The sequence below is a fragment of the Anomalospiza imberbis genome, chromosome 37 (genome assembly GCF_031753505.1).
Source record: "Anomalospiza imberbis isolate Cuckoo-Finch-1a 21T00152 chromosome 37, ASM3175350v1, whole genome shotgun sequence".
NCBI classification, from domain to species: Eukaryota; Metazoa; Chordata; class Aves; order Passeriformes; family Viduidae; genus Anomalospiza; species Anomalospiza imberbis.
This window is the reverse complement of record NC_089717.1, coordinates 457,963-483,619: the sequence shown is the minus strand read 5'-3', so window position 1 is coordinate 483,619 and position 25,657 is coordinate 457,963. Positions and strand designations below refer to the sequence as shown.

Sequence of the window (25,657 nt, the reverse complement as noted above, 5' to 3'; positions counted from 1 at the left end):
CTGCACTGGCCCTGGTGGCCCCAGTAGCTGCACAGTGGCCGAGCAGTGCCAAAAAACCATCAAGGACATCCCGAGGCTGCTGCAGGGACAGTGATGTCACCGCTGGGATGTCATCAGGGCAGTGACATCACTGGGGAGACTTGTGGGCACTCAGGTGACACTAGCGCCTTGTGTCACCAAGAACCCCCCGAGTGCCACCAGCTCCTCGTGTCACCGGGGCCTCGTACAAGAGAATTTTGGGGGGTCCTTGTGCCACCAAGACGCTCCCAGGTGTCACCAGGACCAGCCCAGCCCCTGTGTGCGGGTCCCTGGTGTCACCGGGGTCTCTCTCTGTGTCACATGCCGCTCTCGGACACCCACTGGGACCCTTGAGCATCGGGACCCCTCCCCAAGCACTGGGACCCCTGAATTTCACTGTTCTCGTGCAACTGGACCCTCCCTCAGGACCCCCCCTCAGGCATCAGGACCCTCAAGTTTCCCCTCTCCCCTCCTCGGTCACAAGGACCACCGGAGCCCCCCCCGAATCACCGAGCACTGGGACCCCCCCCTGCATTGACCCCTCCTCACCAAGCACCAGGACAGGGACCAGGCCCCCCCTCGAGCACCGACCCCCCCGAGCACCGGGCCCGGACCCCCCTTTGTGCCCCCCCACCCATCACCGGGGTTCCACCCCCTCCCCTTTGACCCCCCCCCAGAGCCACAGGACACCCCCGGAACAGCGCCGGGACCGGGGTGGCCCCGAGCCCTGGGGGGGCACAGGGGAGTCCCCAGCACCGGGGGGGGGGGGGGGGTCCCTTCGGGCTCAGTCCTGTTCCCCCCCCAGTGTCACCAGGGAGCCCCCCCCCCCCCCCCCCAGTTTACCGGGGCCCCCCTGTACCCTGGCCCCCCCCCCATTGATCGAAACCCCCCCGAAACGCCCCCAGCCCCACCCCCCGGAGCCATCCGGAGCCTTTCAATGAACGCCGTCGGGCTTGTAGCCACGCCTACATAGGGGCGGGGCCCAACGGGGCGGCCAATGGGGAATGGCAGAGTCGGGAGGGGGCGGGAATTGGAAAGGGTTAGGAATGGGAGCACAGGAAAAGGGCGGAGCTCCAGGAGAGGCAGCCAATGGGAAGAGAAGGGGCGTGGCCTACGGGCTAAAATAGGGGAGCTAAAATGCGGTTAAGGCAAGGGGGCGTGGGAAAGGGGCGGGGCCTGGAGGACAATGAATGAAGTGTGGGAAAGGGGCGGGGCCTGGGCGGAAACGAAACTGGGCGGGGCCTGGCGGGCTGGGCGCGTGGGCACGGCGGTGCCAGCGCTGGCTGCGGGCCGGGCACGGGCTGGCCGTGGGGCTGATGGTGCTGTGGGGGCCGTGTGTGAGTAAAAACCTGTATGGACCAGTACTGACCGGTATAGACCTGTATAGAGCAGCATGGAATGGTATGGGGCAGTATGGACCACTATAGACCAGTATAAAGCAGTATGGAATGGCATGGAGCTGTATGGGGCAGTATGGACCAGTTCAGTTCAGTGCAGACCAGTACGGACCAGTATGGACCAGTACGGACCAGCAAGAAATGGTATGGGGCAGTATGGACCAGTACAGATCAGTATAAACCAATATGGGCCAGTATGGGGCAGTACAGATCAGTATAAGCCAGTTCAGACCAGTGTACATCTTGAGAGTACACTGTGGCAGTACTGTATACTGTGGGTCCGTACTGCCTCAGTAGGAGGCAGTATGGACCAGTTCAGACCAGCTCAGACCAGTATAGACCAGTATGAATATCTACAGACCAGCAGACACTTCCCCCTGCCTGGACCAGTATAGACCAATTCAGTCCAGTATTGACCAGTATAAACCAGTTCAGACCAGTATAGACCAATATGAATATCTACAGACCAGTAGAGACTTCCTTGTGTCCTGACCAGTATAAACCAGTATGGACCAGAAGAAACCATGGAGCAGTATGAGGCACTATAGAGCAGTAAGGATCAGTATGGACCAGGTAAGACCAGTGTGAGTTTCTACAGACCAGGAGGGACCAGTATGGACCAGGAGGGACCAGTATGGACCAGTGGGGCCAGTCAGATCAGGATAGGCCAGTATAAACCAGTTCAAACCAGTATGAATCAGTACGAATATCTACAGACCAACAGAGACTTTCCCCTGCCCTGCCCACTATAGACCAGTCCAGACCAGTATAAACCAGTGTGGACCAGTGTAGAGCAGCATGGGGCAGCAGGGAATGCAGGGAACCAGTACAGACCAGTTCAGACCAGTATGGAGCCCTACAGACCAGTAGAGACCTTCCCCTGCCCTAGGATGGGGACACTGGGATTGAACTGGTTACACTGGGACAGGGTGGGGGACACTGGGGTGAAACTGGCGACACTGGAATTGAACTGGGGACAATGGGCTGGTGACACTGGCATGGTGACACTGGGGTGGGGACACGGGAGTGAAACTGGTGACACTGGGGTGGTGACACTGGTATGTGGAAAATGGGGTGGTGGCACTCAGGCGGTGACAGTGGGACAGAACTGGTGGCTCTGGTTTGGTGACACTGGGATGGAACTGGTGACATTGGGCTGGTGGTACTGGGGCAGCCCTGGGGACACTAGGGTGGTGACAGTGGGATAGAACTGGAGGCACTGGGCTGGAATTGGGGACAGTGGGAGGGGACTGGTGGCACTGGGACGGGGATAGTGGGACAGGACTGGGGACACCGGGAGGAGACATGGGGATGGGGACATCAGGAAGGAACTGGGGACACTGTCAGGAATACTGGGACAGGGTGGGCAAGAGTGGGGTGAAACTGGGTACATCGGGCTAGTGCCATGGGTGGCACTGGCATGTTGACATAGGTATGGGGACAATGGGGCGGTGGCACTGGGATGGAACTGGGAGCACAGGGCTGGTGGCACTCGGACACGACTTCGGTCTCTGGGCTGGCACTGGGTTGGTGACATTGGGCTGGTGGCACTCGGGTGGTGACAGTGGGACGGAACTGGTGGCATTGGGTTGGTGACACTGGGATGGAACTGGTGGCACTGCTGTATCCCCGGTGCCACCTGTGCGGTGTCCCCGTGTCCCCGCAGTGTCCCTGGGCTCGGCCCGCACCGCCCTGGCGCGGGGGGGGCGGGGCCGGGCGGTGACATCAACTCTTCCTGGTTCCCCTCTCCGGCCGTGCCGTGTACCGGAGTGTCCCCAACCGTCACCGGGGCGTGTTCGACACCCGGAGTGTCCCCAGAGCGTCCCCAAGGCGTCCCCGCCGTGTTCCCAGCGGCCATGGAGCCCCGCAAGGTGCGACAATCCCGGCGCGGGGGGGCGGGAAGGGACAGGTGGGACGGAGGGGACCAGGGGGTGGCGGGAGGGACAGGGGGTCGCAAAGGGGACAGGAGGGTGTGGCAGGAAGGGGGGATGTGACAGAGGGATGGAGGGGACCGAGGGTGACGGGGGGACAGAGAGGGGGACAGGGAGAGCGAGGGGGTGACAAAGAGACAGAGGGGACAGCAGAGCCCTCCATGGAATGGACAATGGGGGGACACTGGGAGGGCACAGGGGCCACCCCAGGATGCTATAAGTGGGGCCACGAGGTCCCCGCCACCTCCTCTGTCCCCTTCCCAGCTGCTGGAGCCGCTGGTGGCTGTGGTGGCCACCTTGGGCGAGGTGGCGGCCACCGTGACCGGGCCACACAGGGGCTTGCGGCGGGGTGTGTCCCCAAAGTCCCTGCACGCGGCCCTGAGGAACTTCACCTGGCACCTCCGGGCCACCCTGGGCCACCGCTGTGTCCCCTCCTTGGTCCAGGCCCTGGCCACCCTCAGGGCCACCCCGGGGGCCACCTGGGCCGATGTGAGAGCTGCAGCCAGCACCTGTCGGGAGTCAGTGGCCACACTCGAGCACAGCTGGATCGAGCTGACCAAGGAGGCCACTGAGCTCCACTACGCCTGCAAGGACGTAGCCATTGCCACAGCCAGTGCCCAGGCCGGGGATCTGTGGGATAAGGCCACCTGCTGGGGGACAGCTGGGGACAACCTGGTGGCTACACCCCGGCAGCTGCCAGTGGCCTTGGACGGGGAGGAGGTGGCCTTGGCAGGGGCCACACACGAGTCCCAGGTGGCGGCAGCCCCCAATGAGGCCATGGGAGAGGCCACGATGGCTACCAGCTGGGCAAGAGTGGCCACCAAGAGGGGACATTGGGCAGAGGTGGCCCTGGGGCCTCTGAAGCGCTTGGTGGCCGCGTGTGATGAAGCCACCGAGTTTACCTGGGAGCTGCAGTGGCGGCTCAGGGACATCGAGGCCGACCTGGAGGGGACAAAGGAGGTGTCCCCTGATGTCCCTGAGGACTTAGTGGCCGAAGTGGCCGAGTTTGAGCAGCTGTGGGAGGCCAGCACCCACCTGTTCACGCGTCACCTGCTGGGGACACTTGGGGACATCCACGACCTCCTCTTGAGTCCCTATGGTGGCCATGGTGGCCCTGGTGGCCCCAGTAGCCACATGGTGGCCGAGCAGTGCCAAAAAGCCATTGAGGACATCCCAAGGCTGCTGCAGGGACAGTGATGTCACCGCTGGGATGTCATCGGGGCAGTGACGTCACTGGGGAGACTTGTGGGCACTCAGGTGTCACCGGGCACTGGGACACCCCCCATGCATTGATCCCCTCCCCGAGCACCGGGCCCAGCCCCCCTTTGTGCCCCCCAGCCATCTCAGGGGTTCCGCCCCCTGCCCTTTGACCCCCCCAGAGCCGCGGGACCCCTGGGAACAGCGCTGGGACTGGGGGGACCCTGAGCGCCGGGGGGGCACAGGGGGATCCCCAGCACCAGGGGGGTGCCTTGGGACTCAGTCTTGTCCCCCCCCAGTATCACCAGGGACCCCCCCACCCCATGCACCAGGCCCCCCACATTCACCCCTCCCTTCACCGAGCCCCCCAGAGCGCTGGGACCCCCTCAATCCATGAGCCCCCCCCAGTGTGCAAGGACCCCCCACTCACCGCCCCTCCCCCATCCATGGGACCCCCCCACCGCCACCCCACTCACAAAGACCCCCCCAATCCATGGGACCCCCCCACTCACCAGCCCCCCCCACTCAACACGCCCCCCTTTGATTGAACCCCTCTGAAACGCCCCCAGCCCCTCCCCCCTGGCCCCCCGAGCCCCCGGCCCGCGTTGGGCCCCGCCGGGGCCGGGCTGGCTCCAGCCCACTGAGCCCCCCCGGACCCCCTGAGCCCCCCCGGACCCCCCGAGCCCCCCCGGACCCCCCGAGCCCCCCCCGTGGGGCCGGGCTGGCTCCACCCCCCGGGGCCGCCGCTGCGCGGAGCCTGTCAATAAACGCCGATCAGTCTTGTAGCCACGCCCACGGATGGGCGGGGCGCTCGGGGCAGCCAATGGGAAGAGGCAGAGCGGGGAGGGGGCGGGGATTGGGGCGGGCGAGGAATGGGGTGCGAGAAAAGGGCGGGGCCTGGAGGGAAACGAAACTGGGCGGGGCCTGGCGAGCATGGAATGGGGCGTGGGAAAGGGGCGGGGCTATCAAAGGGAGCGTGGGAAGGGGAGAAAAAGGGACCCCTTGGGGACATCGGGCGGGGGTTGGGGACACCGGGGGTCCTAAACAATCCCAAATCCTGCTGGATCCCAAGGAATAACCCCAAATAGTCTCAAATCCCAAATCCTGGATCCCAAAAATTCCCAGATCCCTAATGCTGCTGGATACCCCAAATCCAATCCTAAAAGATCCCAAATCCTGCATCCCAACCAATCCCAAATCCCAGACCCCAAATCGTGCTGGATCCCCAAAAACAATCCATAAAAAACAATTCCAAATCAGGGTCCTGGCAGGGCAATGGACAGGGAGAGTGGGAGAGGACTGGGGACACTGGGGGGGACACTGGGACAGGGTGGGGGACACTGGGGTGAAACTGGTGGTACTGGGATGGTGTCATTGGTATGGAGACAATGGGGTGGTGGCACTGGGAGCACTGGGCTGGTGGCACTGGGACAGGACTGAGGACACTGGGGTTGGTGGCATTGGGACAACCCTGGGGACACTGGGACAAGGACGCTGGGTTGCAACTGGAGACAGTGAGAGGGGACTGGGAAGACTGAGATGGTGACATTGGTACGGGGACAATGGGGTGGTGGCACTGGACTGTCACTGGGAGCACTGGGATGGAACTGGTGCCACTGCTCTGACCCTGGAGCCATCACTGCAAGGCCACTGGGCTGGTGGCACTGCTGTGTCCCTGGTGCCACCTGTCTGGTGTCCCCGCAGTGTCCCTGGACTCGGCCCGCACCGCCCTGGGGGTGAGTGAGGACAATCACCTGCTGCTGGCCCTGGCCGCGGTGGCCGTGTCCTGTGAGGTGGCCTGGCGGGGCTTGGGGACATCACGGCGTCACCTGGCCACCGCCGCGGGCCACCAGCGGGACATGGCCCTGCGCCTACGGGACCGCGCCTGGCGGGTGGCAGCTGCCAGAGCCAGCGCCGAGGCCACCGTGGCCACCAACGAGGCCACTGCAGATGTGCTGGGGCGGCTGGAGGAGGTGACACAGGCGCTGGGGACGTTGGTGGCCGCTGTCACCCGGGACAGGGAGGTGACACCATGGGGGACACAGGAACAGGGCTTCCCCAGTGCTGCCCGGACACTCGGGGACATTGTGGTGGCCTTGGGGACATCGGGGGAGGGTCACGAGGAGGTGACGCGGAGGCTGGAGGTGGCCCAGGGGATGCTGGCGGGGCAGGGGTAGGGACGGGGTGGGGACACTGGGGTGGCACTGTCACCACCAGGGCACGGGGATACCGTGAGGGATATTGGGGACCTTGGGGACACCCCCGTGTCCTTCCCTTGGGGACACCGGAGCCACCCTGACATCCCCCGTCTTGTTTTGGGTCACCACGATGTCCCCAGTGTTCCTGCAGTGTCCCCAACAGGACATCAGGGGGGACACTTGGGCCTTGTTGGTGACATGGGGGACACCGGGGCCATGTGGGGACCATGGAGGGAAATCGAGGCCTGTTGAGGATACTCAGGGGACATCGCTGTCCCACTGGGGACATCGGGGGGACACTGGGGACCCCACCCTGGCACCGCCGGTGGGGGCGTGGCCAGGGGGTGACGTGATCTCTCCTTGCCCGCCCCCCTCCCCAGCCACGCCTCATTTGGCCGTGTCCCCAATTGTAACCCGGGCGTGTTCGCTCCCCGGAATGTCCCCGGAGTGTCCTCGGAGTGTCCCCAGTGGCCATGGACCCCCGCGAGGTGCGGGGGGGCAGGACGGGACAGAGGGGACACGGGGGGTGACAGAGGGGACCAGGGGGGCAGGAGGAGACAGGGGGTCACAAAGGGGACAGGAGGGCGTCGCAGGAAGGGGGGAGGTGATAGAGGGGTGGCGGGGACTGAGGGTGGTGGGGGAGGGACAGTGCGGGGGTGGCAGAGGAGACAGCAGGGACTGGCAGGGGGGTGGCAAAGGGGACAAAAGGGTGACAAAGGAACCGAGGGGACCACAGAGCCCTCTAGGGAGGGGACAAAGGGGATATCAGGAGGGCACAAGTGCCACGAGGTCCCTGACACCTCCCTTGTCCCCTCCCCAGCTTTCCCCATCCCTGCTGGAGCCGCTGGTCACCGTGGTGGCCATCCTGGGCGAGCTGGCAGCCTCCACAGCCAGGCCAGACAGGGATGTGCTGCTGGGCGTGTCCCCAGGGTACCTGCACACAGCCCTGGAGACCTTCACCGGGCAGCTCCATGACACCCTGGACCACGGCGGTGTCACCTGGTGGCACCGCAATGTCACCTTCCAGCATGACTACACTCTCACCTACCTGGGCCAGGCCCTGGCTGCCTATGAGACCACCGCCTGGACCACCTGGGCCCAGGTGACACGTGCGGCCAGAGAGTGGTGCGACTCAGTGGCCGCACTTGTGGACAGCTGGTTCCGGCTGCTGGATGAGGCCACCAAGCTCCGGGATGCCTGCAGGGACGCGGCCACTGGCGAGGGCACCGCTGCGGCCATAGAAGACGCCATGGAAGAGGCCATAGAAGAGGCCATGGGAGAGGCTGTGGAAAATGCTGTGGTGGCCGCCAGCCAGGCAAAAGTGGCCACCAGGAGGAGGCAGAGGGCAGAGGCCGCGCTGGGGCTGCTGGAGCGCTTGGTGGCTGCGTGTAACAAAGCCACTGCATTCCCCCAGGAGCTGCTGCGCCGGCTTGGGGAGATCGAGGCTGACCTGAAGGGGACAAAGAAGCCGTCCCGTGATTTCCCCGTGACCTTGGCAGCCAAGGTGGCCGAGGCTGAGCGGCTGTGGGAGGCCAATGACTGGCTGGCCACACGTCACCTGCTGGGAACACTTGAAGATATCTACGCCCTCTTCTGGAGTTTCCATTGTGACCTTGATGGCCGCAGATGCCGCGTGGTGGCCGAGAAGTGCCAAAGAACCATCAAGGACATCCCGAGGCTGCTGCAGGGACAGTGATGTCACTGCCGTGACATCATTAGGGTGGTGACATCATTGAGGACATCACTGGTGTCACTTCTCCCCTCCCCCCCCCGCGTGGGATTTGAGATAAATTTGGGGAATTTTCTGGGAAGTTTCATTGAAATTGTCCCAGATGCTGATGGGAATTCCTGGGTGACGTCACTGGGGACCCTTGGGGACACTCTGAGGACGCTCTGGGGACACTCATGGAGGCGGGGGCGGGTCAGGGGGTGAATGACCCCCTCGGTGCCTTGCAGCAGAGGCAGCTTTCTGCTGTGGCTGCAGCAGAGCCGGGTTATGAATGACAATGGAATAATTGGCTTCTGCATTTCTGCATTGGCTTCTGCGCGTTGCTATTGATCACAAGGACTTTGCTCTGGTACTTGATATTGAGATTGATTATTGATGATTCCTTGTAGCTGCTCGCTGGTACAATAAAATCGATCCGTGTATGTGTGCACCGTGCAGCCGATTTAATGGCAGTGTAACGGTCCCTTGGGGCTCGGTCCTGCCCGCCCCCCGACCCCTTATCACCAGGGTCACCCCACAATTTACCAGGCCCCCCACACTCACCGGGACCTCCCCTTTTACTGCCCCTCCCCCCTTCACCGACTCCCCCCTAAAGCACTGGGACCCCCCCTCGATCCATGAGCTCCTCCCAGTGCGCCAGAACCCTTCTCTCACCGCCCCACCCCATCCATAGGACCCCCCCACGCTCACCACGCCCCCCCCCGGCACCCCCCGCGCCCCCCATTGACTGAACCCCCCCAAACGCCCCAGCTCCTCCCCCCTGGCACCCCCGAGCCCCCGGCCCACGTCGGGACCAGATTGGCTCCACCCCCCGGGGCCGCCGCTGCGCGGAGCCTGTCAATAAACGCCGATCGGTCTTGTAGCCACGCCCACAAAGGGGCGGGGCCGCGTGATTTGGCCAATGGGGAGCGACAGAGCAGGGAGAGGCGGGGATTGTGAGGGTCAGGAATGGGAGCGCGGGGAAAAGAAGCGGGAGCAACAGCCAATGGGGAGGCGAGAGGGCGTGGCCTGGGGGTGGGCAACGAACGGGGCGTGGAGGGGGCGGGGCATGTGAGGAAAATAAACTGGGCGGGGCCTGCGCGAGCAGGAAATGGGAGCATGGGGAAAGGGGCGGGGTTATAAATGGGAGCGTGGGAAGGGGAGAAAACGCGACTCCTTGGGGGCATCGCGGGGGGTCTTGGGGGCTCCAGCGTTCCCAAATGGTCCCAAATCCTGCTGGATCCCAAGGAGTAACCCCGAATGATCTCAAATCCCAAATTCTGGATCCCAAAAAATCACAGATCCCGAATGCTGCTGGATACACAAAACCAATCACAAGCAATCCCAAACCCCAGATCCCAAATCCTGCTGGATTCCAAGGAATAGTCCCAAATGATCTCAAATCCTGGATCCCAAGAAATCCCAAAATTACCCCAAATCCTGGATCCCAAGCAGTGTCAAATTCCAGATCCTAAATCCTGCTAGATCCCAAGGAATAGTCCCAAATGATCTTCTATCCTGGATCCCAAACAATCCCAAATCCCAGATCTCGAATCCTACTGGACACTCAAAACCAATTCTAAATACTCTCAAATCCCAAATCCTGCATCCCAAAAAGTCCCAGATGCCAAATGCTGCCAGATACCCCAAATCTGATCCTAAAAGATCTCCAACCCTGGATCCCCAACTAATACCAAACCCCAGACTCCAAATCCTGCTGGATCTCCAGAAACAATCCCAACAACCAATCCCAAATCAGGGAAATCAGGGTCCTGGCAGGGAAATCAGAGCCCTGGGTGGGTTAAATGGGCCCTGTGGAGGTCCATGGGGTCCTGAGGGGTGAAATGGGGTCCTGAGAGAAAAATGGGTCCTGAAGGGATAAATGAGGGCCCTGAGGGGTAAAGTGGGGTCCTGAAAGGATGAATGGGGGTAAATCAGGGTCCTGGCAGGGGAAATCAGGGCCCTGAGGTGTCAATGGGGTCCTGGCAGGGAAATGGAACCCTGGGGGATGGATCTGGGTCCCGAGGGGTTAAACCCAGTCCTGAAAGGGTCCCTGAGATCCTGGCAGGGCAAGTTCTGCCCCTCGGGGGAGGATCAGGGTGTGGGGCCCTCCCTCCTCCGAGCCTCGACACCCTCAGCCATCAGAGCTCGAGCCGCAGCCTCTGGATGGGGACAAGGATGGAGCCCAAGGTGGGAACCCCAAAACCCCGGGGTCACCCCCTGCCGGCACCCAAGGGGATATGGGGGGATTTGGGGGAAATTGGGGGGGGATTTGGGGTATTTTTGGCCATTTTTTTGAAGTTTGGGAATCCCCAGGGCCATGGGTGCGGCCAGGAGGGAAAAGGGAAGTGGAAAGTTCCGGAGTCTGGGGTGTTCAGAGGGGCCGGGGAGGAGGAAAAGGGGGGGGTGGGACCCCCCAAATTCCTGGGAGGATTCAGGTGGAACCCCCCAGATTCTCACCGGGGTACCCGGGAACCCTGAAACCTCCCAGGAGCCTCATCTGGGACACCTGGGAAACCCCAAATCCTTGGGAATTCTCACCTGGGACCTCTCAAACCTCACCTGGAAGTCCCTTGGGACCCTTACCTGGACACCTGGGAACCCCCAAATCCTCACCTGTGCAGCTGAGAAACCCCAAATCTTTGGGAATCTCAACTGGGAGCCCCAGATCCCTGGGGAACCTCAACTGGGAGCCCCAAAACCTCACCCGGGTCCCCTTCAATTTCTTGGGAGCCTCACCTGGGACCCCCCTTGCCCCGTGTTCACCCAGACCCCCCTGTCCCATGTCCTCTAGATGTCCCCTGCTCATTTGGGACCCCACCTGGGATCCCCCAAAATCCTTCCAAGATCCCCCAAAACCCTTCCAAGGCCCACAAAGCCACCTCAGGATCCCCCAACCCCCCCTGCGCTCCCCCTACCCCCCAAAAATCCCACTGGGGACCCCCAAAACCCCCTCCAGAACCCCCCAAACCCCTCCCCCACCCCACTAACCCCCCTCTCCTGTCCCCAGGTGTCCCCTCCTGCCCTCCCCACCGAGGTGGTCCTGGCGGTGGCTGCAAGGCACAGGGCCCTGGCAGCCCTGGTGGCCCTGGCTGAGGCCCTGGGCACACCGGACAGCGTCCCCGCGGCGCTGGCCGAGGCCAAGGCTGCGCTGGGCCAGGCCCGGGAGGCCCTGAGTGAACTGGAGGGGGCACAGGAGGCCGCGCTGGCCCCGGCGGTGGCCCTGGGGACCCAGGGGGACGAGGACGAGCAGCGGCTGCGGCAGCTTGGGGCCGTGGCCGAGGTGGCAGCGGCTATGCTGGAGCACGAGGAGAGACGGGCACGGCGGTGCCAGCGCTGGCTGCGGGCTGGGCACGGGCTGGCCGTGGGGCTGATGCTGCTGTGCGGTGGTGTGTGTGAGTAAAAACCTGTATGGACCAGTATAGACCTGTATAAACCAGTATAGGCCAGTATGGAGCAGTATAAACCAGTATGGATGAGTACGGACCAGTATAAACCAGTATGGACCAGTATAGAGCAGTATGGAATGGTAGGGACCGATTTGGGGTAGTATGGACCGGTACAGACCGGTATAAACCAGTACAGACCAGTATAATCCAGTATGGACCAGTATACATCTTGAGAGTACACTGTGGCAGTACTCTATGCTGTGCTCTGTACTGCCTCAGTGGGAGGCAGTATGGACCAGTTCAGACCAGTATAGACTAGTATGAGTATCAGCAGACCAGTAGAGACTTCCCCCTGCCTGGACCCATACAGAAGGTTTGGACCAGTATAGACCAGTATGAATATTTACAGACAAGTAGAGACTTCCCCCTGCCCTGACCAGTATAAACCAGTATAGACCAGTATGAGGCACTATAGAGCAATAAGGACCATTATGAATCAGTATAGAGCAGTGGAGACCAGTTTGGACCAGTTCAGACCAGTGTGAGTTTCTACAGACCAGGAGGGAATTTCCCCTGCCCCACCCAGTATAGACTAGTATGAACCAGTACAGAGCAGTAGGGACCAGTTCAGACTGGTATGGACCAATAAAAAACAGTTCAGACCAGTATGGACCAGTACGAATATCTACAGACCAACAGAGACTTTCCCCTGCCCTGCCCACTATAGACCAGTCCAGACCAGTATAAACCAGTGTGGACCAGTGTAGAGCAGCATGGGGCAGCAGAGGATGCAGGAAACCAGTACAGACCAGTATGGAGCCCTACAGACCAGTAGAGACCTTCCCCTGCCCTAGGATGGGGACACTGGGATTGAACTGGTTACACTGGGATGACTCACTGGGGTGATGACACTGGCATGGTGACAGTGGGGTGGGGACACTGAGCTGGTGACATTGGTATGAGGACAATGGGGTGCTGGCACTCAGGTGGTGACAGTGGGATGGAACTGGTGGCACTGGGAACAGTGGGAGGGGACTGGTGACACTGGGACAGGGCTAGTTGGATGGGACTGGGGTCACTGGGAGGGGACACAGGGATGGGGACATCAGGAAGGGACAGGGGACATTGGGACAGGATGAGGGACACTGGGATTGAACGGGTGACACTGGGCTGGTGCTATGTGTGATACAGGTGACTGGGGACTGGTGACACTGGCATGGTGACATAGGTATGTGGACAATAGGGCGGTGGCACTGGGATGGAACTGGGAGCACAGGGCTGGTGGCACTGGGACAGGACTAAGGACACAGGGCTGGAACTGGGTTGGTGACACTGGGCTGGTGGCACTTGGGTGGTGACAGTGGGACAGAACTGGTGGCATTGGGTTGGAACTGGGAACATCAGGACAGGACTGGTGGCAGTGGCACAGGGAGACTGGAATTGAACTGGTGACACTGTACAGGTGGCACTGCCATCTCCCTGGTGCCACCTGTGCGCTGTCCCCTTGTCCCCGCAGTGTCCCTGGACTCGGCCCGCACCGCCCTGGGGGTGAGTGAGGACAATCACCTGCTGCTGGCCCTGGCCGCGGTGGCCGTGTCCTGTGAGGTGGCCTGGCGGGGCTTGGGGACATCGCGGCGTCACCTGGCCACCGCCGCGGGCCACCAGCGGGACATGGCCCTGCGCCTACGGGACCGCGCCCGGCGGGTGGCAGCTGCCAGAGCCAGCGCCGAGGCCACCGTGGCCACCAACGAGGCCACTGCAGATGTGCTGGGGCGGCTGGAGGAGGTGACACAGGCGCTGGGGACGTTGGTGGCCGCTGTCACCCGGGACAGGGAGGTGACACCGTGGGGGACACAGGAACAGGGCTTCCCCAGTGCTGCCCGGACACTCGGGGACATTGTGGTGGCCTTGGGGACATCGGGGGAGGGTCACGAGGAGGTGACGCGGAGGCTGGAGGTGGCCCAGGGGATGCTGGCGGGGCAGGGGTAGGGACGGGGTGGGGACACTGGGGTGGCACTGTCACCGCCAGGGCATGGGGACACCCCGAGGGACCTTGGGGACACCCCCGTGTCCTTCCCTTGGGGACACCGGAGCCACCCTGAGGTCCTCTGTCATGTTTTGGGTCACCACGATGTCCCCAGTGTCCCCACAGTGTCCCCAAAAAGACCCAGTGTGTCCCCAACACGACATCAGGGGGGACACTTGGACCTTGTTGGGGACATCGGGGAGACACCGGGGCCATGTAGCGACCCTGAGGAGACGTCGGGTTCCCGTCGGGGACATGGGGAGGACATTGGGGACCCCGCCCCGGCCCCGCGGGCGGGGGGGCCGGAGGGGCGGTGACGTCACCTCGCCCGGCCCCCATCCGGCCGCGCCACGTTCCTGCATGTCCCCCGAGTGTCCCCCGGGCGTGACCCCCCTCACCGCCAGCGTCTCCCGGAGTGTCCCAGCAGTGTCCCCAAAGCGTCCCTGGAGTGTCCCCAGCGATCATGGAGCCCCGCGAGGTGCGACAATCCCGGCGCGGGAGGGCGGGAGGGGACGGTGGGGGAACAGAGGGGGTGGCAGGAAGCGGGGAGGTGACAGAGGGCTGGAGGGGACGAGGGTGGCAGAGGGGACGAGGGGGTAACAAAGGGACAGAGGGGACAGCAGAGCCCTCCAGGGATGGTACAGAGGGGACCCTGGAAGGGCACAGGGGCCACCCCAGGAGACCACAAGTGCCACGAGGTCCCTGACACCTCCCCTGTCCTCTCCCCAGCTACTGGAGGCGCTGGTGGCCGTGGTGGCCGCCCTGGGAGAGCTGGCAGCCACCGTGGCTGGGCCGTACGGGGATGTGCTGCTGGCCGTGTCCCCAAAGTCCCTGCACACAGCCCTGGGGACCTTCATCAGTCACCTCCGGGACACCCTGGACCACCACGGTGTCACCTCCCTGGGCCGGGCCCTGGCTGCCCTCGGGGCCACCCCAGGGTCCACCTGGGCTGATGTGACAAACGCAGCCAGTGCCTGGCGGGACTCGGTGGCCGCGCTTGGGGACCGCTGGGACCAGCTGGCCAGGGAGGCCACCGAGCTCCGCAACGCCTGCAGGGATGTGGCCACCAGGGAGGCTGCCACCGTGGCCACTGCCACTGCGCTGGCCGGGGACCTGCAGGTCAAGGCCACGCAGTGGGGGACAGCAGATGACAACCTTATGGCCGTGGCCTGGCAGCTGCCACTGGCCCTGGACAAGGAGGAGGTGGCCTCAGTGGTGGCCACGCATGACGCCCGGGTGGAGGCAGCCACCAACGAGGTGGTGGCAGCCACCAAGGCCATGGAAGAGGCTGTGGTGGCTGCCAGCGAGGCCAGGGCAGCCACCAGGAGGGGACAGCGGGCAGAGGTGGCCCTGGAGCTGCTGCAGCGCTTGGTGGCCGCATGTGACAAAGCCACTGCGTTCCCCCAGGAGCTGCGGCGACGGCTGGGGGACATCGAGGCCACCCTGAAGGGGACAAATGAGATATCCCCCGATGTCCCCGAGGCCTTGGTGGCTGCGGTGGCTGAGGCTGAGCGGCTGTGGGATGCCAGTGCCCGCCTGGCCACGTGTCACCTGCTGGGGACATTTGGGGACATCCGCAGGCTCCTCTCAAGTCACCCTGGTGGCCCCAGTGCCAGCGCGGTGGCCGAGCGGTGCCAAAGAGCCATCAAGGACATCCCGAGGCTGCTGCGGGGACAGTGATGTCACTGCTGTGATGTCATTGGGGTGGTTACATCATCAGGGACATCGCTGGTGTCATTTGTCCCCTCCCCCTATCCCAGCGTGGGATTTGAGACAAATTTGGGGAATTTTCTGGGAATTTTCATTAAAATTGTCCCAAATGCTGATGGGAATTCCTGGGGTGACATCACTGGGGACACTTCGGGACAGGGACCAACCCACCAAGGCCTGGTCACTTCCGGGTGCTATTTCCATGGTGATGGGGACAAATGGGGTCCTGGAAGGGGAAACGGGGTCTTGAGGGGGTGAATTGTGTCCTGACAGGGGAATGAGGGTCCTGAGGGGGGAAAAGGGATCCTACAGATGTCATTTAGGGTCCTGAAAGGGCAAATCGCGGTCCTGAGGGGGTAAATGCAGGGTCCTGGCAGGTTAAATTAGGGTCCTGAATTCCATCTGTAGGAGCCCATTTACCCCCTCAGGACCTTCATTTCCCCAGCCAGGACCCTGAGCCTGCCACTCTCAAGACCACATTTCCCCTTCCAGGACCCCAATTTACCTTCCGGGACCTCATTCACACCCCCCTTCCCCCCCCTGCCCCCGGCCAGCTGTGCCCCCAGACTCCCCCCCCCAAGCTCTGATTGGTTGGATTGGAGAAAGGGGCGTGGCCACTGAGGTGGCGAGGTCTGATAATCAAAACCGAAATGGAAACGGGGGGAGGGGGGAGAAGGGGAGGCACACCCCAAAAATGAGACCAGGCCCCCACAGATCCCGGGAATTCCATGGCAACCCCCAAAAAATGGGACCAGGACCCCAAAATCCCAGGAATTCCCTGGAAACCCCTAAAATATTGGGAATTACATAGAAATGCCCAAACATGGGACTCAGAACCCCCCAAATGCCCCAAACTGGGATAAAATGTTGATTTTCCAGGAAATTCTCAGTTTTTAATGTCCCAAATTTGCATAACAAGTTGATTTTCCAGGAAATTCCTGGATTTTAATTTGCTGATTTTCCAGCGAATTCCCAGTTTTCCAGTAAAAACCTGGGAATTTCCTGGAAAGTCAACTTTTAATCTCAATTTAAGGCATTACAAAAAAGGGGCCCTGGGGGGGTTGGTGGTCCTGGGGCAGATTTGGGGGGGTTCCAAGAGGTTCTGGGGGTTCAGGAGGGTCCTGGGGAGGATTTGGGGGGTCCTTGAGGGCCTCAGGGGGTCCTGGGTAGAGTTTGGGAGGTCCCAAGGGATCCTGGAAGGTTCTAGGAGGGGTTTTGGGGAATCTCGGGGAGGATTTGGGGGGTCCTGGAGGGCTCCAGGTGGGGTTTGCTGGTGGGTGGTGTGCTGCAGATGTGGCATGTGGTGGAGCCGTGTTTGCAGATCCTGCGGGAGCTGGAGGGGGATGGGGCTGGCTGGGGTCATGGTGAGGCACTGTCATCATCGTGGAGCGTTCATGGTCGTGATGGGTCATCGGCATTGGCATCAGCATTGGCATCGTCACGGAACCTTCATTGTCGTGATGGGTCATCGTCGTCCTTATCAAGGAATGTCTGTGGTCATTAAGGGTCATCATCGTGGAATGTCTGTGATGGTCATGATTCCATGCGTGGCCTTGATGGGTCTTCACCATCATTGTCATCATCAAAGACCATCCATGGCCATGATGGGTCCATCTGTGGTCTTCAGGGGTCCATCCATGGTCTTGATGGGTCTTTGCCTTCATCATCGTTATCATCGTGGACCGTCTGTGGTTGTGAAGGGTCTTCACTGTCATCATCAAGGACCGTTTGTGTTCGTGAACGGTCATCATCATTGTGGAATGTTCATGATGGAGATGAGTCTGTCCATGGTCTTGATGGGTCTTTTGCTTTATCATCATCATCATCATCATCAACCATGGCCATGAAGGCTCTCCATTGTCATCAAGAGCACTCCATGGTAGTGAAGGGTCTCCATTGTCATCAAGGGCACTCCATGGTAGTGAAGGGTCTCCATTGTCATCGTCACACATCACCCACGGTCCTAATGGGTCATTGCATGCCAGCTGCAGAGGAGAAAGATCTTCATCATCCTCCTCCCCCTCATGGACCCTCTGTTGTGGCCCTGTGGCTCAACTACAGTGGAAAAGGACTCTCATCATCAACGTTGTCATCATGGGGTTCCCACGGCAGTGAGGGGATAATCTATGGTGACATTAGGACTATCCATGGTGGGGACAGGACAATCCATGGTGACAATATGACAATCCATAGTGACATTTTGGCAATCCATGGTGACAATGACCCTTCCTTCTCCTCCTCCTCCTGGGCCACCTGTGCCACCACCGAGGAGCTCCTCCAGCTCCACATGGCCACCACCACATCCCAGTCTCTTATCATCCCAGGAGATCCTCAAGATCCACATGGAGGACAGTGACGATGACAACGATGATGATGACAGCGATGACAATGACGAAGGCCCCACATGGATTGTGCTGGACAACACCAATTCCCCTCCGGCCATGCTGCCGGACCTGCTCGCCATCTTCTACATCAAACCTGAGCTGGCCACCACCATGGTGACCACGCTGGACATCCCACTGCTGACCAACCCAACACCACCCAGCTGGATGTCAGTGGACCTGCACGGCAACGAGCTCCTGTGCCACAGTGGCCACACGGCCCACACGCCAGTGAGGCCGGGCACTGCGCTGGACCACAGGAAGCGCTCGGTGGCACAGCCCAAGGGCAAGCAGCGTGTCTGGCTCAGCCTGGGCTGCGGCCATTCCCCTGTGGCCGTTCCTGCTGACCCTCGGGCTGCGGCCATTCCCCTGCGGCCACCACCAGCGCTTGCAGCTCAGGCTCCACTGGGAGAGCACAGGAAACACACAGAGGGGCCGGAGTAAAGCCAGTGACCAGGATGGAGCAGTATGGACCAGTATGAAACAGTACAAGCCAGTATGGACCAGTATGAAACAGTACAAACCAGTATGGACCAGTACAGACCAGTATAAATCACTATGGAGCAATATGGACCAGTATGAATCAATACAAACCAGTACGAACCAGTGCTGGGTCTGTGTGTGACCACTGCAACTCTCAGATTAGTCTAGGGCTCTGGTCCCAGTTCAGGCTCTGGTCCCAGTCTATCCCAGTTCCCAGTTTAGCCCCTGTACTGGTTTGGGATCACTCCCAGTTCAGTCTGTACTGGTTCAGGCCCAGTTCCCAGTTTACCCTTGTTCCCATTTTAGCCCCTGTACTGGTTTGGGTTCACTCCCAGTTCAGTCTCTGCTGGTTCAGGCCCAATTCCCAGTTTATCCCAGTTCCCAGTTCAGGCTGTATGGGTTTGGGCCCACTTCCGCGTTTAGCCCCGCCCCCTCCAAACCCAGCCAATCAGCACCCTCAGTCCCGAGCATAACAGCCAATGGCAGCACAGGACGGGCGGGACTTCTGTTACCATGGGAACGCGCGAACGGGGACCCCATGGCAACGGCTGAAGACGCTTCGGGGTTTGCTGTTCCCACCCACTGCTGCTCTCACCCAATCAGCGCTCCCGGGGCGGGGCGAAGCAGCCAATGGCGACGCAGAATGGGTGGGAGCAGCGTTGCCATGGGGACGGGCCCGAGCGGTCGCCATGGCAACGGCGGCGAAAATAACGGGAAAAGGTAAAAAAAGGGAATAAAAAACCCGGGATTGGTGTGGGGTGGCAGAGAGTGGGGGGCCTTGGGGACAGCAGGGACCCCCTGAGGACAGCGGGACCCCGCGGGGACACTGAGACCCCTGCGGGATGGGCGTGGGGCCTTCGGGGACCCTGAGTGACCCTGCCAGGCCGCAATGGCCCCTCAGGACCCTGAACTGGGAGGGACTGGGCGGGACTGGGCTCTCCTTAGTGATGTCCCCATTGTCCCCATGTCTGTCCCCAGCTGTGCCAAGCGCTGTGGGTGGTACGGGGGCACCTTTGGGACACTTTGGGGGGTGTTGGGGACACCTTGGGGGCACTGTGGGGACAGTCTGGGGGCTCTTGGGGACACTGGGAAGGGTTGAGGAGAGTTTGGGGACACTTCAGGGACACTTTGGCGGGATGGGGACACTGGGAGGGGCTGGGGACACCTCGGGGACACCTTGGGTGAATTGGGGACATTCCTGGGACATGTGGAGATACTCTGGGGACACCTGAAGGGCATTGAGGGGGTTGGGGACACCAAGGAACCTCCTTGGGGACATCGGGGACTCTTTGGGGACCCTCTGGGGTGCTCATGGTGGTTTTGGGGACATTGGGGGCTGGGCAGGGACAAAGTGACACTGAGCCAGGGCTGGGGCAGCGCTGTGACATCATCACCATCACTGTGACATCATCACCATCACTGTGACATCATCAATATCACCATAGTGACATCATCACCACCACAGTGATGTCATCTCTGTCCCCGCAGTGCCACCGCTCCCTGATGATGTCACCTGTGTCGCCGATGATGTCACCGGTGTCCCCATGGGGGCGCTGGCACTGCAGGGTCCCCGATGTCCCCAGTGTCCCCAAGGATGGCGGCACCGAGGGCCTGGAGCTGCGTCACCAGCGGGGCCAGGGACACTGCAGGGACATGTTGGGGACACTTTGGGGACACTGGGGACACATTTGGGGACATATTGAGGGAACACTGAAGACATCTGGGACGTTGAGAGACATTTGGGAACACTCGGACATTTTTAGGGACATTGGGGACACATTGAAGGACACTGAAGGATCCTTTGGGAACATTTAAGGACACTCAGGGACACATTTGGGAACACACTGGGAGATATGTGGGGACACTTGGGGACATTTGGGGACACATTTGGGGACATACCCACCTATGCCTTGGCGTGGCTGGGTCCTGTCCCCGCCCTTGGTGGCTTGGGGGGGACACGGGGGTGACAGCCTGGGGACAGAGCCACCCCCAGTGTCCCCTCGGTGCCACCCTGTCACCTGCTCCAGTGTCACCTCCAGGGCCACCGTGCTGGGGACGGAGAGGGGACACAGAAGGGACAGAGCCACTGTGTCACTGCCACAGTCAGCAGTCCCCAGGACCACCCCTGATGTCACCCATGCCACCCCAGTGTTCCCAGGGCCACCCTGGTGTCACTCACCCACTGTCCCCACTGTCCCCAGTATCCCCAAGGTCACCCTAATGTCCCCAGGGTCACCCCGCCGTGTTCCCAATGTCCCCAGAGTCACCCTGCTGTCCCCAGGGCCACCCTCGATGTCTCCAGGGCCATCTCAATGTCCCATATGTCCCCCGGGTCACCCCTGATGTCCCCAATGTCACCCTGATGTCCCCAGGGCCATTTCAATGTCCCCAGTGTCCCCATTGCCACCCCCGGTGTCCCCGGTGTCACTCACCCGCTGTCCCCCGCTGTCCCCTCCGGCTCCTGCTGCCACCGGAGCCGCCCCGAGGCCACCAGGACTGGGGACAGAGGGGACACTGGGACAGGGACAGCGGGCACAGCCACCACAGAGTCCTCACAGTGTCCCCAGTGTCCCCAAGGTGTCTCCAACCCGTCCTAAGGTGTCCCAAATGCCCCCAAAGTGTCCCCAAGGTATTCCAGGAATGTCCCTACCCCCCAAAGCATCCCCAAAGTTTCCCCAACCCCCCAAACCAGTCCCCAGTGTCCCCCCAGTGTCCCCAAACTGTCCCCAGGTGTCCCCAAAATGTCCCCAACCCCCCCCAAAGTGTCCTCAAGGTGTCCCCAACCTCCCTCAGGTATCCCCAGCTGTCCCAAATCCTCCTTCAACACCTCCAAATTGTCCCCAGAGTGTCCCCAAAATCCTCCAAAGTGTCCCCAGTCCTTCCTCAATGCCTCCAAAGTGTCCCCAAGGCGTCCCTGACCCCCTGACTGTCCCCAAACTGTCCCCAGAGTGTCCCCAAGGTGTGCCCAGGTGTCCCCAAAGTGTCCCCAGTCCTCCCACAAAGCCTCCAAAGTGTCCCTGCAGTGTCCCCAGGTGTCCCTGCAGTGTCCCCAGTGTCACTGACCCTGCAGTCGGTGCTGGGCCCGTGCCAGGCGCTCATTGAGGGTCCCCAGGGCCCCCATGGCCGTGGTGACATCGGCCAGGGCCATGCCCAGTGTCCCCAACAGCCTGGGGACAGCAAGGGAGACAGACCAGTACAAACCGGTTCAAACCAGTAACCCCCAGTGTCCCCAACAGCTTGGGGGACACCTGGGGGACAGCACTGGGGACACCCCGGTTCACCCCAGTACAAACCAATTCATCCCAGTTCAGCCCAGTGTCCCCAACAGCCTGGGGACAGCAACAGGGACAGCCCAGTCCCCCCCAGTCGCTCCCAGTTCCCCCAGTACCGGCTCAGGGCCTGGCTCAGTTTCCCCAGTTCCTCCTCGGCCGCCTCCGCCCGGAGCCGCTCCTGGAACAGGGTCTAGACATGGAACAGCTCCAAATTGTCACCAGTGTGTCCCCAGATGGCCCCAAGGTGTCCCCAACCCCTCAGCAGTCCCCAAACCGTCCCCAGGTGTCCCTCACCTGTCCCAGCTGTGTCCCCAATGTCCCCAGGTGTCCCTCACCTGTCCCAGCTGTGTCCCCAATGTCCCCAGGTGTCCCTCACCTGTCCCAGCTGTGTCCCCAATGTCCCCAGGTGTCCCTCACCTGTCCCAGCTGTGTCCCCAATGTCCCCAGGTGTCCTCACCTGTCCCAGCTGTGTCCCCAATGTCCCCAGGTGTCCCTCACCTGTCCCAGCTGTGTCCCCAATGTCCCCAGGTGTCCCTCACCTGTCCCAGCTGTGTCCCCAATGTCCCCAGGTGTCCCTCACCTGTCCCAGCTGTGTCCCCAATGTCCCCAGGTGTCCCTCACCTGTCCCAGCTGTGTCCCCAATGTCCCCAGGTGTCCTTCACCTGTCCCAGCTGTGTCCCCAATGTCCCCAGGTGTCCCTCACCTGTCCCAGCTGTGTCCCCAATGTCCCCAGGTGTCCCTCACCTGTCCTAGCTGTGTCCCCAATGTCCCCAGGTGTCCCTCGCCTGTCCCAGCTGTGTCCCCAATGTCCCCAGGTGTCCCTCACCTGTCCCAGCTGTGTCCCCAATGTCCCCAGGTGTCCCTCGCCTGTCCCAGCTGTGTCCCCAATGTCCCCAGGTGTCCCTCACCTGTCCCAGCTGTGTCCCCAATGTCCCCAGGTGTCCCTCACCTGTCTCTCCTGCTCCCCCCGGCGCAGCCGCAGCTCCAACAGCGACACCTGGCGGGACCCGGCGGCCACTGCAGCACCCAGGGAGCGCACCTGGGACAGGTGGGACACAGGTGACATCCCCGAGGGACATAGGTGACCTGCCCAGGTGACCGCCAGACCCTCCCCAGGGGACACAGGTGTGCCCAGGTGTGTCCATGTGACCCCAAGGGGACACAGGTGTCCGCTGTGTCCCCTCCCCTGTCCCATGTCCCCTCACCTGTCCCTGCAGCTGCAGCTCCTGGTCCCGCTGCAGCCTCACCTGCAGCAGCAGCTGGAAAACCTTCTGGCGCCAGCGGCCCAGCAGCACCTGAGAGAGAACTCACCTGAGAGCCCAAAAACTCACCTGTGACCCCAAAAACTCATCTGGGGCACCCCAAACTCACCTGAGACCCCAAAAACTCACCTGAGACCTGAAACACACATGAGAGACCCCAAAAACTCACCTGGGGCACCCCAAACTCACCTGAGACCCCAAAAACTCACCCAGGGCACCCCAAACTCACCTGAGACCCCAAAAACTCACCTGAGACCCCAAAACTCATCTGGGGCACCCCAAACTCACCTGAGACCCCAAAACCTCACCTGAGAATCGAAATACACCTGGGGAACCCAAAGTTACCTGAGAGACCCCAAAACTCAACTGGGACACCCCAAACTCACCTAGGGCATCCCAGGGTGTGTCCCCAGGTGTGCTCAGGTGTGCCAGATGCACCCGGGTGACCCCCTGGGGTCTCTCCAGGTGTCCCCAATGTCCCCAGGTACCCCCAGGTGTGTCCCCAGTGTCCCCAGGTGTGTTCAGGTGTGTCCCTAAGTGCCCCCAAATGTCCCCAGTCCCCCCAGGTGTCCCCAGTCCCTCCCTGGGTGGCTCCGGCCGTGAGACAAACCCAGAACACCTGGGACAGGTGAGACTGGGAGCACTGGGAGTTACTGGGGGGCGTTACTGGGAGTTACTGGGGGTGTTACTGGGGGGGGGTTACTGGGAGCACTGGGGGTTACTGGGGGTGTTACTGGGGGGGTTACTGAGGGTTACTGGGAGCACTGGGGGTTACTGGGAGCGTCACTGGGAGTTGCTGGGAGTCACTGTAAGTCACTGGGAGCACTGGGAGTTACTGAGGCCTCACCTGCTCTGGGCTTGGCTCCGCCCCCTCTGGGCCAAGGCCCCGCCCCCTCAGGGTCTCAAGCTCCATCTCCAGGATGCGGCTCCGCCCCTTTTCCGCCTCCAGCTCCACCTCCATTCGCTGACCACGCCCCTTCAGGCCTTCGAGTTCCACCTCCAGCTCTTGGCTCCGCCCCCTTTCTGACTCGAGTTCTGCCTCGAGGCATTGGCCCCGCCCCTTTTCTGCTTCAAGTTCCGCCTCCAGGCAATGGCCCCGCCTCCTTTCTTTCTCAAGCTCCGCCTCCAGGTGTTGGCTCCACCCCCTCAGTGTTTTCAGCTCTGCCTCCAATTGATGAACACGCCCCCTTTCTGCCTCAAGCTCCGCCCCCAGGGACCTGTGAGGGGGACTGGGGTTACTGGGAGGTTACCGGGACCACTGGGAGGTCACTGGGGGGGTACTGAGAGCACTGGGAGGTTACTGGGGGTTAGTGGGAGCACTGGGAGCCTCACCTGGGGCGCAGCACAAAGTGGGAAGGGGGGATGAGCCCCTCCAGACTGGGATAGGGCAACTGGGAGCACTGGGGGGCACTGGGAGCACTGGGAGGGGGGAACTGGGAGCACTGGGGGGCACTGGGAGGGGGGAACTGGGAGCACTGGGGGGCACTGGGAGCGGGGAACTGGGAGCACTGGGGGGCACTGGGAGCACTGGGAGGGGGGAACTGGGAGCACTGGGGGGCACTGGGAGCACTGGGAGGGGGGAACTGGGAGCACTGGGGGGCACTGGGAGCACTGGGAGCAGGGAACTGGGAGCACTGGGGGGCACTGGGAGCACTGGGAGGGCCCAGGCGGGGCTCGGCCATCGGCGACCTGCGGGGAGGACAGTTCCCAGTATGGAGCAGTATAGCCTGTCCCCAGTCCCAGTAACCTCCCAGTTCCCCCTCCCCAGGCTCCCAGTCCCTCCCAGTTCCCCCCAGTAGCTTCCAGTTCCCCTCCCAGTCTCTCCCGGTTCCCCCGCGCGCTGCACGCCGGGAAGGCGCCCCCGCCGCCACTTTCCCGCGCTCCCGCCTCAGCCAATCAGAGGCGGTGGCTCCCGGGTCCCGCCTCCCCTTCCGACCAATGGGAGGGCGCATCTGGGAGAGGTGGGCGGGGCTGGGAGGGGATCCGGTCCTGGGAGGGGAAATGGGATCTTAGGAGGGGTAAATGAGGTCCTGAAAGGGTAAAGGGAGTCTTACAACGGGGTTAATACGGTCCGGAGCGGCCCTGGAAGTGTAAATGAGGCCCTGACAGGGTAAGGGGAGTCTTAGAACGGGGTTAATTCGGTCCGGAGCGGTCCTGGAAGGGTAAATGAGGGTCTGAAAAGGTAAACTGAAAGGGTTCTGAGGGGGCACTGGGGTCCTGGCAGGATCAATAAGGATCCTGAGGGGAGAATGAGGTCCTGGCAGGGAAAACTGGGGTCTTGAGGGGCGAATGGGATCCTGGCAGGGTAAATCCGGGTCCTGAGGGGCCATTGGGTCTTGGCAGGGTCCCCGAAGGCCCCACGCCCATCCCGGAGGGGTCCCGTTGTCCCCCCATTCTCTCCCACCCCACACCAACCCCGGGTTTTATTCCTTTTTTTACCTTTTCCCGCTTTTCCCGCCCCAGGCCCGACCGCCCCGATTGCCGTGGCGACCGCCCGGGCCCGTCCCCATGGCAACGCTGATTCCGCCTCTTTTGCATCCCCATTGGCTGTTTCGCCGCGCTTCGCGAGCGCTGATTGGCTGAGAGCGGCAGAGGGCGGGAACAGGAACCCGGAAGCATTCACCCATTACCACGGGGTCCCCGTCCGCGCGTTCCCATGGTAACAAAAGTCCCGCCCCTCCCGTG

At 61.9% G+C, this 25,657-nt stretch overlaps 4 protein-coding genes and 1 pseudogene across 9 annotated transcripts in view; 3 read left to right on the top strand and 2 right to left on the bottom strand.

Annotated features, from left to right (window-relative positions):
* LOC137464168 (uncharacterized) overlaps positions 1-4,914 on the top strand; it is a 106,675-nt gene extending 101,761 nt beyond the window's left edge. The window contains exon 4 of the mRNA XM_068175487.1: positions 3,611-4,914. Within this exon, the coding sequence (XP_068031588.1) occupies positions 3,611-4,543 (933 nt within the window). The 3' untranslated portion in view covers positions 4,544-4,914. The remainder of the gene's footprint in view (positions 1-3,610) is intronic.
* The window catches only part of LOC137464152 (zinc finger protein 154-like), a 450,159-nt gene that overhangs the window by 282,330 nt on the left and 142,172 nt on the right, over positions 1-25,657 (top strand). The gene's annotated exons all lie outside the window — the stretch shown is intronic.
* Positions 1-25,657, bottom strand: part of LOC137464123 (zinc finger protein 850-like) — a 466,862-nt pseudogene that overhangs the window by 367,805 nt on the left and 73,400 nt on the right.
* LOC137464146 (uncharacterized) lies at positions 10,480-13,842 on the top strand. The gene is made up of 3 exons (XM_068175473.1): positions 10,480-10,639; positions 11,460-11,844; positions 13,355-13,842. The coding sequence occupies exons 1-3, from the start codon at positions 10,616-10,618 to the stop codon at positions 13,825-13,827; spliced, it is 882 nt and encodes a 293-aa protein (XP_068031574.1). The 5' UTR covers positions 10,480-10,615; the 3' UTR covers positions 13,828-13,842.
* On the bottom strand, positions 19,896-25,518 carry LOC137464131 (coiled-coil alpha-helical rod protein 1-like). Of its 5 annotated transcripts, none has more exons than XM_068175449.1 (11): positions 25,412-25,517; positions 24,449-24,661; positions 24,305-24,382; positions 23,820-24,189; positions 22,916-23,005; positions 22,660-22,749; positions 21,827-21,900; positions 21,502-21,605; positions 20,871-20,934; positions 20,342-20,487; positions 19,904-20,081 (listed from the first exon to the last, which is right to left on the bottom strand). In XM_068175449.1, exons 1-11 carry the CDS (start codon positions 25,480-25,482, stop codon positions 19,969-19,971), a joined length of 1,413 nt encoding a protein of 470 aa, XP_068031550.1. In that variant the 5' UTR covers positions 25,483-25,517; the 3' UTR covers positions 19,904-19,968. The 5 variants fall into 5 exon arrangements, with proteins under 5 accessions (XP_068031553.1, XP_068031550.1, XP_068031551.1 ...); XM_068175450.1 differs by having other exon boundaries at positions 19,905-20,081; positions 24,482-24,661; XM_068175454.1 differs by lacking the exon at positions 25,412-25,517 and adding an exon at positions 24,774-24,936 and having other exon boundaries at positions 19,906-20,081; positions 24,449-24,663.

Excerpts from the sequence above, each read along its gene's own strand:
- LOC137464146 (XM_068175473.1), top strand. The coding sequence starts at position 10,616 with ATGGGGACAAGGATGGAGCCCAAG. Across the intron at positions 10,640-11,459 it reads GGACAAGGATGGAGCCCAAG|GTGTCCCCTCCTGCCCTCCC; the intron begins GTGGGAACCCCA and ends TCCTGTCCCCAG. Across the intron at positions 11,845-13,354 it reads GCTGCTGTGCGGTGGTGTGT|TGTCCCTGGACTCGGCCCGC; the intron begins GTGAGTAAAAAC and ends TTGTCCCCGCAG.
- LOC137464131 (XM_068175449.1), bottom strand. The coding sequence starts at position 25,482 with ATGGGGACGGGCCCGGGCGGTCGCCACGGCAATCGGGGCGGTCGGGCC. Across the intron at positions 24,383-24,448 it reads CCCGCTCCCAGTGCCCCCCA|TGCCCCCCAGTGCTCCCAGT; the intron begins GTGCTCCCAGTT and ends CAGTGCTCCCAG. Across the intron at positions 20,082-20,341 it reads CCAGCCACGCCAAGGCATAG|TGTCCCTGGCCCCGCTGGTG; the intron begins GTGGGTATGTCC and ends ATGTCCCTGCAG.